The following is a 16,102-nucleotide window of genomic DNA, read 5'->3' as shown; positions in this document are numbered from 1 at the left end:
CTGAACTTACTGAGACCGCACCCTGCCCCCCACCCCCCACGCCCCGCTCCCCCCCACTAAGGGAATTCACCCCCATAAAGTTTCTGTTTGCGTTATTGGTGTGTGAATGCTTAACATGCTCCCACGGCATTCCTCTGTCTGATATTTCAATGGCTTTTGGTTTAAGATTTTTTGTTAAAAGGATAGAAAATTGAGGAAGGAAACAACAATGACTTGAATTGATATCGCGCCTTTAACATAGTAAAGTGTCTCAAAGTGCTTCAAGTAATGAGATAGACGAGGAAGGAGGAACATCCGTATGAGCACGTTAATCATTTGTACCCACAGATCAGCTATTGGCTTGTATTTCGCAGCTCAAAACACCCAAAGGGGTACATTATTGTCTTTACTGCCCCTGACGCACAGCGTCACGCACTGGAGAGAATTAACAACGGAAGTTCACTCCCAAGTGAACAAAGAATTTGTATCTACTTGTAGCAAGATTCTCATTTTTCACACTTTGAGGAGTTAACTTGAACTAAGTTACCCTTCATTATTTACTTTTTCCTTGATTTTGCTTTTAACCGGCTTAATTCTAAGATTCTGTCCAATTTTTCCGGACTCCTCTGGATTGTTAGAGAGGATAAGTGTGTGCTTACTTATATTTCAGTCCTCAAATCAATAGGGTTCGTAGACAAAATGTCAGATGTTACAGATTTATTATTAAGTATACAGTAATTAAACATACACTTAAAAAGCAGTACATACGAGAAAACCTTGCAGGTTTAGTCAGAGCATTCAAACATGTTTCCATTCTGAGCTCAGTATCTTAGGCTTTTACGAATCCTAACCACCACTTTTTAGACCTTTATCTTACCCCTTTGCACGTGACAATCCACACATTTCTGCATTACATAATACAGCTCCATATAAGGTGAATTTTAATGAGCTTGTCCCTTATCAATAACTTTAGTTTGACCAAGTTCTTCTTCCGTAGACAGGTACAACTCCCCAACATTGTTACCTCACCGATAGTTTCAGTCTTTTAATTGCTATTCCACCAAGTGAAACTTCTAATTATAAGTCTGGACCATTCCCTACTAATCACCTGCTTCTAAAATGGATGCTGTGTTTGCAGATGTTTCCTTCTTCAGAACTTCTTACCAACTAATTAACATTCTCTCAAATGTATGCATCAGTATGCATTGGAATCTCTCTTTTCTGGTACTAAACTGACCATTGCTTTAAGCTCAGTATTAATCCAACAGTTCAGTGGTCACTGCATCTAAATTGACTTATACTTCCTTACTTAACAGGCACATGCTAAATTGATTACAATAAAAAGAGAAAACAAGAGCCGTATAATATTGGTAGACTGCAGGGTGTCTGATCAACCCTTTCCTTACACTAGCAACACCAGTATCCCTTTAAGCTATATATTTTTTTAACTATTCTATCCAAGACAGTGAGATCACAGGCATGCAAGAGAGGAAATGATTGTTAACAGTTTTTAACTGAACTCAGACTCAAGGTGAAACTATTCAGTAACTATCACCCAAAAAAGGGACAGAGTCATTAGAAACCAAACTAACACACTGGCGATTGTTCATCCAGATTCTCAAAATAATCATCTGCATATCGCAGTATCTGTACCAGTGCAGACAGTATTAAAATGTCTGTAGCACAATCAAGCTCAATTTCTGAACAGTAATTTTTCACAGGAATTATGCATGAAACTGGAATACCGAGATGTTCACCAACTTCCAGCATCTAGAAAAGAAGAATATAACTTATTAGGGACATAAGAACACAAGTAGGACATTTGGCTCATTAAGTGCATCCTTATCCATGGCAGTTCAGTATCTGTTTAATCCCATTACCCACTGTTTCCCCACATCACTTAATAACCATACTTCTCAAACACGTATCTAGAATTACATAGAACATGCAGCACAGAAACGGGCCATTTGGCCCAACCAGTCCACGCCAGTGATTATGCTCCACACGACCCTCCTCCCATCCTTCCTCATCTAACTGTGTCTGCATATCCAACTCCCTTAGAGCCATAGAAGTTTACAGCATATTAGGAGGCCATTCAGTCCATCGTGGCCATGCTGGCTTTTTGCTAAAGCAATCCAAAACTGATTCTATTGTCCTGTTCTCTCCCCATAGTATCAATCCAAAACTATTCCCACTTCTCCACTGTCTCCTTGTAGACCTCTATCAATCCAAAACTAATCCCACTGTCCTGTTCTCTCTCCATAGCCCTGTATCTTCCTCTGCTACAAATACTTACCAATTTCCCATAAAAGTTGCAAAAGCCACTGCCTCAACTAGTCCCCGTGACAAAGGCTGCGATTTCCCCAACCTCGGTGGGTCCGTGGCGGGCGACATCAGTGGTGGGTCCCGGCCTCGGTGTCGGGTTCCAGCCTCACTGCTGGATCCAGCCCATCCAAAATGATTTTCCCCTGATTGGGCTTGTTAAATCCGCCCAGCGAGTTTGCCAGCCAATTGAAGGAAGTGGGTCTGATGACGTCATTTGATAACGCGTCATCAGCCGGTTTCCTTAAAGGGACCATGCGTAAATTGATCTTGACAGTGGTGCTGTCAGTGTTCTACAGCATTGAGGTGCTGCAAACACTGACGAGCACAGCACAGAGGCTGCACCCAGGCTCTCCCATGACTCCCTCCATATGCTTATGGAGGGAGTCACAGCATGCAGGGAGGTTCTCTTTCCTTCCAATGGGTGGAAGAGACCTCCCCAGGAGATCAACGCAGTCTGGTTGCACATTGCACAGGAGGGCAGAAGCAGGGATGTCGTCAGGAGGACCAGGCTGCAGTGGCGCAAACCTTTCAATGATCTCAGTAGATCACAAATCGCTAGTGCAAAGCCACACTCAACCTCATCCTGCTGTGCCACTCATCACATCCCTATCACTCTGCCTTCCCTACCATACTCCTGCAGATTCTTACTCACACCAACTTACGTTGCACCTCCGCACATCGCTCTCTATCTACATTATCACTTCCCCATCTCACTAGCCACCCCTCACACTGACCCTCATCTTAGTCCAATCGTACCAAATAACAACATACAAGTGTAGGCTGTTGGGTGTTTTATGCAATGTTCATGTATAGTTTCTGTTAATGTGCTGTCAAACATTGTAACCTTTATTTTCAACACTTTGCGTTCTTGAACAGATCTGTGTGCACCTTTGGAAGTGGCTTAGTGAGTTGCAGTGAATGGTGAGACATAACGGTACCCACTGTAATGGTCATGAGTGTGAAAGAAATGGCTTGGGCATTATGGTATTGGTGTGGGGTGGTGCCAACATGGCGCATCAAGTGGCAGCCAGGGTGTACAGTGTCAAGTGAAGTAAATCTGGCCATAGTGAGGCCATCTCTGGCCTCCTGGGCAGCACTGTGGTCGGGTGCTGATGCCCGCTGTCCTGTGCAGCATCAGTTGATTGCGGAGAAGGTTGGTGCTGTTGTTGGTGCTGCTGGTGTGCCTGGTGTTGGGGCTGATTGTGGTGGGACTCTGAGGACCAAGGTGAGATAGTTTCAAGGGCAAAGATGTTGATATAATAGATGGCAGGTGAAGTTGAGATGACAGAAGCGATCTGTCAATGGTGAGAGTGGTTGTTCCAATGAGGTGACACTGGATACAGAGTTTACTCCAAACACTTGCAACCTGCAAAAAGCTCAATCTGTCTTCCAAATGCAGTAAGCAACAGCTTCTGAGCTTGGAAAGTGAACAGCTGTGATAAGGGAGCTTATATTGCACATTTGCAGCTGTCAAGTAATGAGATGATTCCATGATCATACAACTCCCGACCTCCTTACCTGACGTGATCCCCGAGCAGCGTGGACCCCGTGGGCGACCTCGTGAAATGTAAAGGTGAGCTCAAAATACCGCTTATTGGGCTGCTAACAAGGTCATAATGACCTGAAGTGCCTCCCCCGCCAATGCGTGTCGGGTCTGCTCAGCGCTGACAGACCCGACATCTGGGAAACGCGCATGGCGGCGGGTTGACAGGGCAGAAAGGGGGAAGAATTTCTGAAGTGTGCTCAGGAGAACTTTCTTCATCAGGCCCAACAAGGAAGGAGGCATTGTTGGATCTGGTTCTGGTGAATGAGGTGGGTCAAGTAGAGCAAGTGTCATTCGTGGAACATTTAGGGAACACTGATCGTAGTATCATAAGGTTTAGACTAGCTATGGAAAAGGACAGGGAGCAATCTAGAATAATAATACTTAGTTGGAGAAAGGCCAATTTCAGTGGGCTGAGAACGGATCTGGCCCGGGTATACTGCAATCAAAGATTGGCAGGCAAAACTGTAATCAAACAATGGGCTGCCTTTAAAGAGATGGTTTGGTTACAGTCGAGGTACATTCCCATGAGGGGGAAAGGTAGGGCAACTAAAGTCAGAGCTCCCTGGATGACGAAAGAGATAGAGAGCAAGATGAAGCAGAAAAAGGGGGTGTATGACAGATGTCAGGTTGAGAATACAAGTGAGAACCAGGCTGAATAGAGAAAGTTCAGAACAGAAGTGAAAAAGGAAATAAGAGGGGCAAAGCGAGAGTATGAAAATAGATTGGCATCTAACATAAAAGGGAATCCAAAAGTCTTTTATAGGCATATAAATAGTAAACGGATAGTAAGAAGAGGGGTGGGGCCAATTAGGGACCAAAATGGTGACCTACGCATGGAGGCAGAGGGCATGGCTGAGGTACTAAATGAGTATGTTGCATCTGTCTTTAGCAAGGAAGAAGATGCTACCAAAGTCATAGTGAAAGAGGAAGTAGTGAAGATACTGGATGGAATAAAAATCAATAAAGAGGAGGTACTAGAAAGGCTGGCTGTACTTAAAGTAGATAAGTCACCAGGACCGAATGGGATGCATCCTAGGATGCTGAGGGAAGTAAAGGTGGAAATTGCGGAGGTACTGGCCATAATCTTCCAATCCTCCTTGGATACGGGGCTGATGCCAGAGGCCTGGAGAATTGCAAATGTTACAACCTTGTTCAAAAAAGAGTGTAAGGATAAAACCAGCAACTACAGGCCAGTCAGTTTAACCTCGGTACTGGGGAAGCTTTTAGAAACGATAATCTGGGAAAAATCCAGTTCACTTGGACAAGTGTGGATTAATTAAGGAAAGCCAGCATGGATTTATTAAAGGCAAATCGTGTTTAATTAACTTGATTGAGTTTTTTGATGAGGTAACAAAGAGGGGTGATGAGGGCAAAACGATTGATGTGGTGTACATGGATTTCCAAAAGGTGTTTGATAAAGTGCCACATAATCAGCTGGCAAGTAAAGTTGAAGCCCATGGAATAAAAGGGACAGTGACAGCATGGATACGAAATTGTCTAAGTGACAGGAAGCAGAGAGTAGTGGTGAACGGTTGTTTATCGGACTGGAGAAAGGTATACAGTGGTGTTCCTCAGGGGTCGGTACTAGGACCACTGTTTTTCTTGATATATATTAATGACTTAGACTTGGGTATACAGGGCACAATTTCAAAATTTGCAGATGACACAAAACTTGGAAGTATAGGGAACAGTGAGGAGGATAATGATAGACTTCAAGAGGACATAGACAGGCTGGTGGATGGGCAGACACATGGCAGATGAAATTTAATGCAGAAAAGTGCGAAGTGATACATTTTGGTAGGAAGAATGAAGAGAGGCAATATAAATTAAAGGGTACAATTCTAAAGGGGGTGCATGAACAGAGAGACCTGGGGGTATATGTGCACAAATCATTGAAGGTGGCAGGGCAGCTTGAGAAAGCAGTTAAAAAAGCTTATGGGATCCTGGGCTTCATAAATAGTACAAAAGCAAGGAAGTTACGATGAACCTTTATAAAACACTGGTTCGGCCTCAACTGGAGTAATGTGTCCAGTTCTGGGCACTGCACCTTAGGAATGATGTGAAGGCCTTAGAGAAGGTGCAGAAAAGATTTATAAGAATGGTTCCAGGGATAAGGGACTTCAGTTACCTGGATAAACTGGAGAAGCTGGGGTTGTTCTCCTTAGATCAGAGAAGGTTGAGAGGCGATTTGCTAGAGGTGTTCAAAATCATGAGGGGTCTGGACAGAGTAAATAGAGAGAAACTGTTCCCATTGGCGGAAGGGTCGAGAACCAGAGGACACAGATTCAAGGTGATTGGCAGAAGAACCAAAGGCGACAGGAGGAGAAACTTTTTTATGGAGCTAGTGTTTAGGATCTGGAATGCACTGCCTGAAAGGGTGGTGGAGGCAGATTCAATCGTGGCTTTCAAAAGGGAATTGGATAAGTACCTGAAGGAAAATAATTTGTAGGGCTACGGGGGAAGGGCGGGGGAGTGGGACTAGCTGAAGTGCTCTTGCAGAGAGCAGGCATGGGCTTGACGTACCGAATGGCCTCCTTCTGTGCTGTAACCATTCTATGATTCTATCCACCCTCTCAAATACCTTCATTATTTTAAACAGCTCTACCAGATCACACATTGACCTCGTCATCGCCAAGGAATGCAAAATTTGCCACTCTGTTATCATAGCTCAGATATTGTCCTGGGCAATCATCAATGGACTTTCTCCAGGACTAGTATGGTGCCAATTATTAAGAATAAAGAAAGCCCTAAATTCTATTTAAAGTGCCTTGAACACCAACAAGTGCACTTTGACCCGGTTTTTGTGGTCAGTGGCAAACGAAAGGCGCTCGCCGTTCATTACGCTTACAGCTGCCCACAGATTTCCGTGGGCTTTTGAGCAGCAACTTATGGTCATCAAGCATCTGAAACAGCGCAGCGCCCTCTACAGGAGATCAGTGACCTGTGTGAACAGGACAAGCAACAGCATGGCTCCTCAACCAATCAGATTGAAGAATCCTCACTGAGCCACGCAGAGTCTAAACCAGCAAATGTAAGTTAAAATATTTAATTCATAAAATCATAGAATGGTTACAGCATGGAAGAAGGCCATTCGGCCCATCGAGCCCGTGCCAGCAATTCAATGTAAAATCAGGTAGAGAAAGCAAAATAAAGAGAGGGAAAGAAAGATGGGATTAAGAGAGATAAAAGGGACAGAAAGAAAAAGTTTCAAAATTTTTTAATTTTATTTTTATAAATCTCCAATAATAATTAAATTCTGCTGGAATGAGACTCCACATTAGCAAATTTAAATTTTCTGTACCAGAGACGATGTTTGGCAGTAATTAAGAATTATCAGGCCGTTAAAAATTGACTTCCACTTGAATGGACAGGCCCTAACTTTTTCTGCCGTGTTTAGTGGGTAACTAGTGGGTAAGTACAGCAACATGTATTTCAATGCCGAGTATTTTAGCCATGTACCGGTGTAGCGCAGCCTGTGGAGGAGCAGGGTAACTCGGTTTCTGTGTTTTAGTGCACATGTACGAATGGCAGAAGTTGCTGTCAGATTTACACCTTAATAACGCTGATTACTGATAGCCTCACCATTATTCCTATCGCAAAATCCGGGCCAATGTGAATGATGATGCTACTGAAATTGGTAATATGGTAGAATTTGTACCTTTTTTTCAAAGTGTTCACTCCGATAGACATTTTCCACATCTTTCCAAACCAAAGGACACTCGTTATCCACTTTTGTTATTAAAACAATCTGTGGTATCTCTATATAATGAAAGAAATAATTTATTTATTTGTAGATCTTCCATGGCATTGCTCAGGATACATCAGAGAACCTAAGCACATAAGCAATAGGAGCAGGAGTCGGCCATTCAGCCCCTCGAACCTGCTTCACCATTCAATAAAATCATGGCTGATCTTCTACCTCAACTTCAATTTCCTCTACTATCCCCATACCTCTTGATTCTCTTAATATCCAAAAATCTATCGATCTCTGTCTTGAGTATACTCAACGACTGAGCCTCCACAGCCCTCTGGGGTAGAGAATTCCAAAGAGTCACAGCCTTTTGAGTGATGAAATTTCTCCTCATCTCAATATTAAATGGCCGACCCCTTATCCTGAGACTGTGACCCCTGGTTCTAGACTCCCCAGTCAGAGTAAACATCCTCCCAGCTTCTACCCTGTCAAGCCCTGTAATAATTGTATACCTTTCATTCTTCTAAATTTATGGGAATATAGACATAGGGGGAAAAATTTGGTGTGTTGCGCCAGCAGTTAGCGCCTAAAGAGGGCAGTTAGTGGCTGTAGCGCCACTGGCCGCGCCTCCCGCAATATTCATCGGGGGCGCTTATGCCGGCGTTAGCATGTAGCGCTGCGCCGCCACCGATGACGTCATCGGTGTGTGCAGCGCCCCACTACCGCCCCGATCGCAATATTTGTTTGCGACCGCCTCTGTTAATCTGGCCGCAAGTCGCGCCAGGTTCATGGGGCCTACCTGTGGCGGCAGTGGCGCAAATTAAGGTGGAGGTGCGGCCCGGCCGTTTTTTTTGGCGGCCGCCTGCCAGCAACTCCGTCCCCGGCCTCCCGAGCTACCACCCCGGGCAGTGCCGGCTGTTTTCCGAGAGCCCGGCACTTCTCCACGGTGCCGGGCTCTTTTGCCGGCACTCGCGATCGGAGATTGCGCTGGTGCAGGCCCCTCCCCCTTAAGAAGGGGAGAAAGGCCTGCAGTACCGCAGCGCGCCGTGCCGCAGCATGTGGCGCTGTGGCACGTTGCGCTGTGATATTCAGTTTCAGCGCCCTAAGAGGGACGCGGAGCGCCTCGAGCCTCGCCCCGTGTCCCTCTTGGGGCACTCAAGTTAAATTTCCGGCGATCGCAACTGCTCCGATTGCTGCGCTAAATCCGGCACCCAGGCGAGCTTGGCGCCCGAATTTTTAGCCCATAATCTCCTCAATCTCTCTTCATAGAACAATCCGCCCATCCCAGGAATCAGTCTGGTGAACCTTCGTTGAACTCCCTCTAAGACAAGTACACCCTTCCTTAGGTAAGGAGACCAAAACTGGACACAATACTCCAGGTGAGGTCTCAACAAGGCCCTATATAATTGCAGTAACACTTCTTTACTCTTATACTCCAACATTTTTGTAATAAAGACCAAAATACCATTTGCTTTCCTAATTGTTTGCTGTACCTGCATGTTAACTTTCTGTGATTTGTGTACAAGGACATTCAGGTCCCCCTGAGTACCAATATTTCCCAATCTCTCACCATTTAAAAAATATTCTACTTTTCTATTTTTCCTACCAAAGTGGATAACTTCACATTTCTCCACGTTATATTCCATCTGTCATGTTCTTGCCCACTCACTTAACCTGTCTATATCCCTTTGCAGCCTCTTTGCATCCTCCTCACAACTTACTTTCCCACCTAGCTTTGCATCATCAGCAAACTTGGATACATTACACTTGGTCCCGTCATCTAAGTCATTAATAGAGATTGTAAATAGCTGAGGCCCCAGCACTGATCCTTGCGGCACCCCACTAGTTACAGCCTGCCAACCCGAAAATGACCCGTTTATTCCTTCTCTCTGTTTTCTGTCTGTTAACCAATCCTCAATCGATGCTAATATATTACCCCCAATCCCATGAGCCCTAATTTTGTTTAATAACCTCTTGTGTGGCACCTTATCGAATGCCTTCTGAAAATCCAAATACACCACATCCACTGGTTCCCCCTTATCTACCCTGCTAGATACAACCTCAAAAAACTCTGACAGATTTGTCAAACACAGTTTCCCTTTTATAAATCTGTGTTGGCTCTGCCCACTCATATTATGATTTTCTAAGTGCCCTGTTATCACGTCCCTAATAATAGATTCTAGAATTTCCCCTGCTACAGAGGGTAAGGAGAGCAGTATTTCATGGAATACGCAGTGAATTATTCTGCTGTTAAGGTGGAGCTGTGTGTTATCAGACCTATCTCTTTAATACCACAAAGTCTAATTGCTGTTCATAAGCATGTCTTGATATCAAGTAGAGGCCAATTGCTATTGTTGGGAACTTGTCTTTGTAGGTTTGCAGCTGATTATCAATACCAACTCCTCCCCAAGGTCAGAAGAAACCAGATTTTCTTTCTGATTTTTAATATTTTTTAAATGTGACACAGAGATACGCATGTGTGACAAAGTGCTCCGCCTGAAATGTGACAGATGCTCACTAGATGCTCTGCGGTCCTCCTATTGCGGTATTCTTGTTTAAAATAGAAAGAAGAAAGAAGTTGCATTTATGTAACAGCTTCCATGTTCCCAGGAAGTCCCAAAGAGCTTATAGTCAATGAATTACAATGTGTCAGCCGTGGCTCAGTGGGCAGCACTCTCTAGGTGGGAGGGGCTAGGAGTGAGCCAGGTGTGACTGGTTGCCTAATTGCAGCTGGATGTTGGAGGGAGTTTTGTAAAAAGTTGGTGGAGGGTTTTGGGGTGTTGTTTTCAGGTTTTAGGGCCTTTTTGGCCCACAAAAAACAGCCAGATGGCTGCTGAGGGGTCCAGAGTGCCGGGCCCCTCAGAGGACAATATTCCTGCGAGGAATTTTATTAGGGAAGAAACTATGGTGGGAAGGGGAAAAAAAGGCCCAAAGATTTGGGCCGGGACCTCAGGAGGTTTGGTAAAGAAAATACGGTGGTGGTGCAATGTGAAGATAAGAAGATTCGAGCCTGGGATATAATCCAGGTGGTTCATGAGGACTGTGGTGAGGGAAGCTGTTTTGCCTGCCGACCAAAACCAAATGTGGGATTTGAGGTGACGGTCAGTGGCCGTGAGGAGGTGGAAAAACTGCTGCTCAGTCTGAAAGTTGGGGAGAAATTCTTGGAGGTGACTCTGCTATATTCAGAGGAGGTGATGGTTTCATTTTTGAACTTGCCTGTGTACATCGAGGACGAAGTGCTGAGTAAAAAGTTGGAGTCGTGGGACATTAAAATCTGTTCCGAAATAAAGAGGAGGTACTATCTGGGAACACGGGTAGCAGACGGAACCCGGTATGTAAAGGTGCGGTTCCCAGAGGGGGCGAGGTCTTTGCCTTACAGTATGAAGTTCGAGACACTGGAAGGAGTGCAGTACTTTCGTGTGCTGCACGATAACCAAGTAAAGGTGTGTTACTATTGTCTGGGACATGACCATCTCGTAAGAAACTGTCCTGATTTGTATTGTTACAATTGCGGTGAATCGGGACATATCACGCGGAGCTGCAAGGCGGAGAGCTGTGGGGTGTGTCGTAAAGGCCCCACCCGCTGTGAGTGTGTGGCAGAAGGAAGCGAAATGAGTGATGAGGAGATGGGAGAAGGAGCAGGAGAGGAGTGTGGAACGGCCGGAGGTGCGGTGCAGTTGGAGGACACAGCCGGTAAAATGAAGGAAAAAGGAGCACAGGAAGAGGCAGAGGATGGCGGAGCGGAGATCGAGATGGCGATGGCGGAAAACACGGAGAGTGCTGTGGAGGGGAACAAAGACGGCAGCGAGGGTCGAGTGCAGTCTTGAGCCTTAGTGCAGTTCGGCTCCCCCTGGGGAGTCTGTGTCTGCAGGGGGAGAGGAGGTGGGAGCGGGGTGTGTGGAGGATGTGGGTGCTCAGGGGAGAGGCGGGGAGTCGGATATCTTGGTGAGCGGGAGGGGGCAGGACGGGGAGAGGGTGCAAGAGGCAGGAGCTTTAAAGGGACAGCAGGATGGGATCGGCGAGATAGAGATGTCAGAAGGGAACAATTTAGGTGCGCCATTGTCCCATGGAGTGAGGGAACAAGGTGCAAGGGTCAGAGGTGGAGACGTGGTCGAAGGGGGCGGCACAGTGGGAGAAACTGCGATAGCAGGAAGACTCTTTATGGGAGATGAAGTATTTGACAGGGAGCAGGATTATGTATCTGACGGGGAGCAGGCACAGGGGGTTGCAGAAGAGCTTGAGTGTGAGGAATTAGAGGGGGACAGAGACATGGAAGTCGGGGATGGGGTGGCATCATGTGGAAAAGGAAAGGTTAGTGAGGGGCAGAAGGAGGGAGAAAGGGCAGCTCCTGGGTCCAAACTTAATGCAAGGAAGAGGCTGAAACAGCAGGGAGGGGTCAAACAGGAGGTGAAAAAGAGCCGGAGGCTGCATGAAAAAGCAACAGCTGCCTGAAAAGTTGAGAAGGAGCATGAGAGGAGGGAAGAGCCAGAGATTAAATGATGGGGAGATTATTGGGCATACTTCCCTTCTTTGGAGCCATGATTACATTGGTCTCGATTAATGTGAACGGACTGAGGGGTGAGAAGAAATTGCAGCAGTTGTTGCAGGGTTTTAAAGGCACGGACTTGTTGTGTCTGCAAGAAACCTTTTGGGATGAGGATATTCTAGAAAGAGTTCAGAAGGTTTGGAAGGGAGAGGTGTTTGCAAGTTGTGCAAACAATAACCGTAGAGGGGTGGCTGTTTTGGTGAGTCCGTCCATAGAAGAGAACGTTGCCTTGGTGGACAAGGACACTGAGGGGAGATTTTTATGGCTAAGGATAAAATTGGAGGGATTTAATTGTGATCTCTTTAATATCTATGCAACGAACGACCATTGCAAGCGTCGCAAGTTTTTTCGGGGGTTATTCACTGAAGTGGCAGAGGTGGAAAATCCTTGTATAGTGGGGGATTTTAATGTATTTTTATCTTGGATGGACATTTCAGCCCAGATGACCTTTAAAGATGATAACTCCAGAGGGATGATTGTAAAAATGATCGCAAATTTAAATTTGAGAGACTTATGGAGGGACCGGAACCCCATAAAAAGGGAGTTCTCCAGAGCAGGTTGGGTGGGTGATGTTTTAAAACAGAGCCGAATAGATTTTGTGTTAATGCGGGAAGGGTTAAGTTCGGAGGTGATGGAGATTTATTATAAAAAAGTATTTTTTAGTGATCACTCGGCTTTGGTTCTTAGAATTAGGAACAGCAGAGTTAAGATCGGTTCAGGGGTGTGGATTTTAAACAATCAATACCTGAAAGAAAGTGCTTATAAAGAAGGGATTATAAAGCAGTTGACGGAGGGGATAAGGGAGCAGAGACTAAGTTCCGGGTGCTAAAGGAAGAGTGGGAATTATTGCAAGCTGAAAAATGCAAGGGGGCCATTCTCCGTGCAAAGGCTAGAGATGCATTGGAGGGCGAAAGATGCACTAGATATTTTCTAGAGCAAGAGAAGCTGCGACAGAGATTATCATTAATTCAGGAGTTGAAGGTTGGGGAGAAGATCATTCATGAAAGTGAGGAGATTTTGGAGGTGGCTAGCAGCTTTTATCAAGAGCTATATACAAAAGAAGACATTTCCAATTTGGAGATGGAGAAGGTTACTGCTTTTATTGAAGAGGGTTTAAAGGAGGATGAGAGCATGTGTGATAAAGAAGTAGGATTAGCGGAAATAAAAATAGCAATAAGTGGAATGAAGTGGGGGAAAAGCCCAGGGTCTGATGGACTAAGTGCAGAATTTTATAAGGAATTTTTCGAGATTTAAGTCCATTGCTCTTAGAAGTTTTTAAGGAAATTAAAATTGAGGGAAGCTTGGCCCCATCGATGAGGAGATGTATCATAAGCTTAGCTTATAAAAGTAAAGGGGATAGACGGGATCTGAAGAATTGGAGGCCCATCACACTATTAAATATGGATTATAAGATCTTGGCGAGGGTTATGGCAAATCGTTTGAAGGAGGTGTTACCGGAGATAGTTTAGCCCTCTCAGTCCTATGGAGTCATAGGCCGGGACATCGCAGACTCTGTGGTCTCAATCCGAGATGCGATAGAGCTCATGGAAGAGAGTGGGAGGGAGGCTTATGTATTAAAGATAGATCAAGAGAAAGCCTTTGATAGGGTCTCTCATGAGTTTTTATTGAAGGTTTTGGAAGCATTTGGTTTCAAGGAAAATTTCATTCAGTGGATAAGGATATTTGATTCAAACATATTTAGCTGTGTTAAATGTAATGGTTTTTTATCTAAGTATTTTCCGATACAGAGATCAGTGAGACAGGGTTGTCCCCTGTCCCCATTGCTGTACACATTGGTAGCAGAACCATTAGGTTACATGATGCGAAAGAAACAAGGTGTAGTTGGGATTGTGGTACCCAGTTCTGGGCTGGTGTCGGTGATACACCAATATACAGATGACACAACCTTAACATTGAGAAATGGGGAGTCAGTGAGGAAAGCTATGGAGGTAGTGGAGGAATATTGTGGAGCTTCAGGTGCCAGAGTGAATTATAGTAAGTCCCAATGCCTGGTTGCAGGGAGGGGTAGGGGGGAATAGTTGGGGGTATGTCCCTTTAAGGTGGTGGCGGTTTTGGAAGTTCTGGGGGTGCACGAAAGGCAGGGAAGAAGTGGATCGATTAAATTGGGAACCGAAGGTTATGAAAATTAAAAAGATTTTGGGAAGATGGGAAAGGTGGTGGTTGAAAGTGCAAGGAAGAGCGACAGTGGTGTCTGCTCTCCTGCTATCTAAGCTATGGTACTTATTGACGGTGGAGGATATTCCTGAGTGGGCAGAAAAGTCCATCCGAGAGGCTTGTGTGAGGTTTTTATGGGAAGGGAAACCAGCCTTGGTGGCTTACAATACCATCATTGGACGGAGAAATCAGGGAGGACTCAATTTCCCAGATATTGATTTGAAGAAAAAATCCTTTAGAATCAAATGGGTGAAGAGATTTCTTCAGAAGTCAAATACAAGTTTTTGGAAGAGTTGTTTTGAGCATTTTTTTAAACGAAGTGGGATAGGAGGGCAGGGGATATTGTATATGGAATACAATAATATGTTTTTGAAATCGATTAAACTTCTCCCTAGGTTTTATAAGGGGGTTGTAGAGATTTGGGCTCAATTTTTAAAAAGTGTGCAGTTTATGCCCAAGGGGGCTGAGGAATTTTTAGAACAGCCCTTATTTTTGAATAGGTGGGTCAACATCGAAGGAGAGGTTTTATTTAATCAAGCTTTTATAAAAGCTGGGATTATATTTGTGAAAGATGTATTATACGAGGTGATTCCAGGTTGGTTGCCGGAAGCGATAGTGAGGGACATGGTGTGGGAGGAGGATCAGGAGGTAGAAGGAAAAGCAATAGGGATCATGTATGAGAAGATTGTGAGGGCAATGTCACAGGATTAGATGGAAGAAATAAATGCGGAAATCTCCAAAGGAAGTAAAATGCGTCCTGCTTTTCCAAGCTTTGTACTGGAGAAAGGGGGAGAGTTAGTCCAATTTGACAACTGTAATACTCGAGATTTCTATGAGGTATTCAGAGAATGGAGATTCAAGACACCTGCTGGTCAGGAGTTTTGGCAGAGTATATACCCACAGCTGGACTTCAACAGGATTTGGAAGGGAGTGTGGGCGAATTTTAAATGCCCAGAATGGATTGAACTGGATTTCAAATTGGCTCATAACCGGATTTTTACCATGACGGTCTTGTGCAAGATTGGACGAGTGGAGGCGGAAACTTGCCCAGTGTGTGGGACACGGGATGAGACTCTGTCCCATTTACTGGTGTTATGTCCGCAGTTAAATGACTTTAAGTACTATGTTCGACAGTTGTGTGAAGCTTTTTTGCTGGGTGGGGACCGAAGAGCGAGAATGGGAATCCCGTGGGACTCAATTTTGAGATGGGGATTGCAGGAGAGTCTGCCAGAGTCTAGCGGAGCGGCAATTAATTTAATGTTCAGTTTGGCTAGATTCGTGATTGTGCAAAGAAGGAATGCTCTGTTTTTTAAGGGGAGGAGAATCAATCTAAAAGAGTATTTTAAATATAAGCTAAAAGATCATTATAAGGCTCTGTGGATGTTTTATTCAGAAAGGAATTTAAGGACAGTATTTTACAACCAATTTTTAAAGTACAATCGATTAATATATGTTACAGGTGACAAATTAAACTTCAGGTTTTGATGTTAAAAGGTGGTGGCGGAATGGCTGTGCAGAGCGGTGGAATTGATTTGTATCATACAATGTAATGATCACGATCTTGTAAATGTTCTTATTGTTCAATAAAGGATAATTTAAAAAAAGTTGGTAGCACACTCGCCTCTAAGTCAGGAAGTTGTGGGTTCAAGTCCCACTCCAGGGACTAGCACACAAAGCTAGGCTGACACTCCAGTGCAGTGCTGAGGAAGTGCTGCACTGTGCAGTCTTTCAGATGAGACATTAAAACCAAGGCCCCGTCTGCCCTCTCAGCTGGACGTAAAAGATCCCATGGCACTATTTTGAAGAAGAGCAGGGAAGTTATCCTCAGTGCCCTGATATT

General features: G+C 44.8%; 1 protein-coding gene across 4 annotated transcripts in view; it reads right to left on the bottom strand.

The window, feature by feature from the left end:
* Positions 1-679: 679 nt before the first annotated feature.
* The window catches only part of LOC147122377 (interferon-induced protein 44-like), a 73,614-nt gene continuing 58,191 nt past the window's right edge, over positions 680-16,102 (bottom strand). For 3 of the 4 annotated variants that reach the window (XM_085983491.1, XM_085983490.1, XM_085983492.1), the window contains exons 7-8: positions 7,509-7,609; positions 680-1,749 (exon numbers count right to left, since the gene is read on the bottom strand). In XM_085983491.1, coding sequence (XP_085839617.1) covers positions 1,567-1,749; positions 7,509-7,609 — 284 coding nt within the window. In that variant the 3' untranslated portion in view covers positions 680-1,566. The remainder of the gene's footprint in view (positions 1,750-7,508; positions 7,610-16,102) is intronic. The other variant, XM_085983493.1, reaches the window with a different exon arrangement.

Source organism: Somniosus microcephalus, chromosome 3 (assembly GCF_052327205.1).
Source record: "Somniosus microcephalus isolate GS21.2 chromosome 3, FLI_Smic_1.0, whole genome shotgun sequence".
NCBI classification, from domain to species: Eukaryota; Metazoa; Chordata; class Chondrichthyes; order Squaliformes; family Somniosidae; genus Somniosus; species Somniosus microcephalus.
The sequence above is the reverse complement of the archived record's forward strand: the minus strand, read 5'-3'. Positions and strand labels throughout refer to the sequence as shown.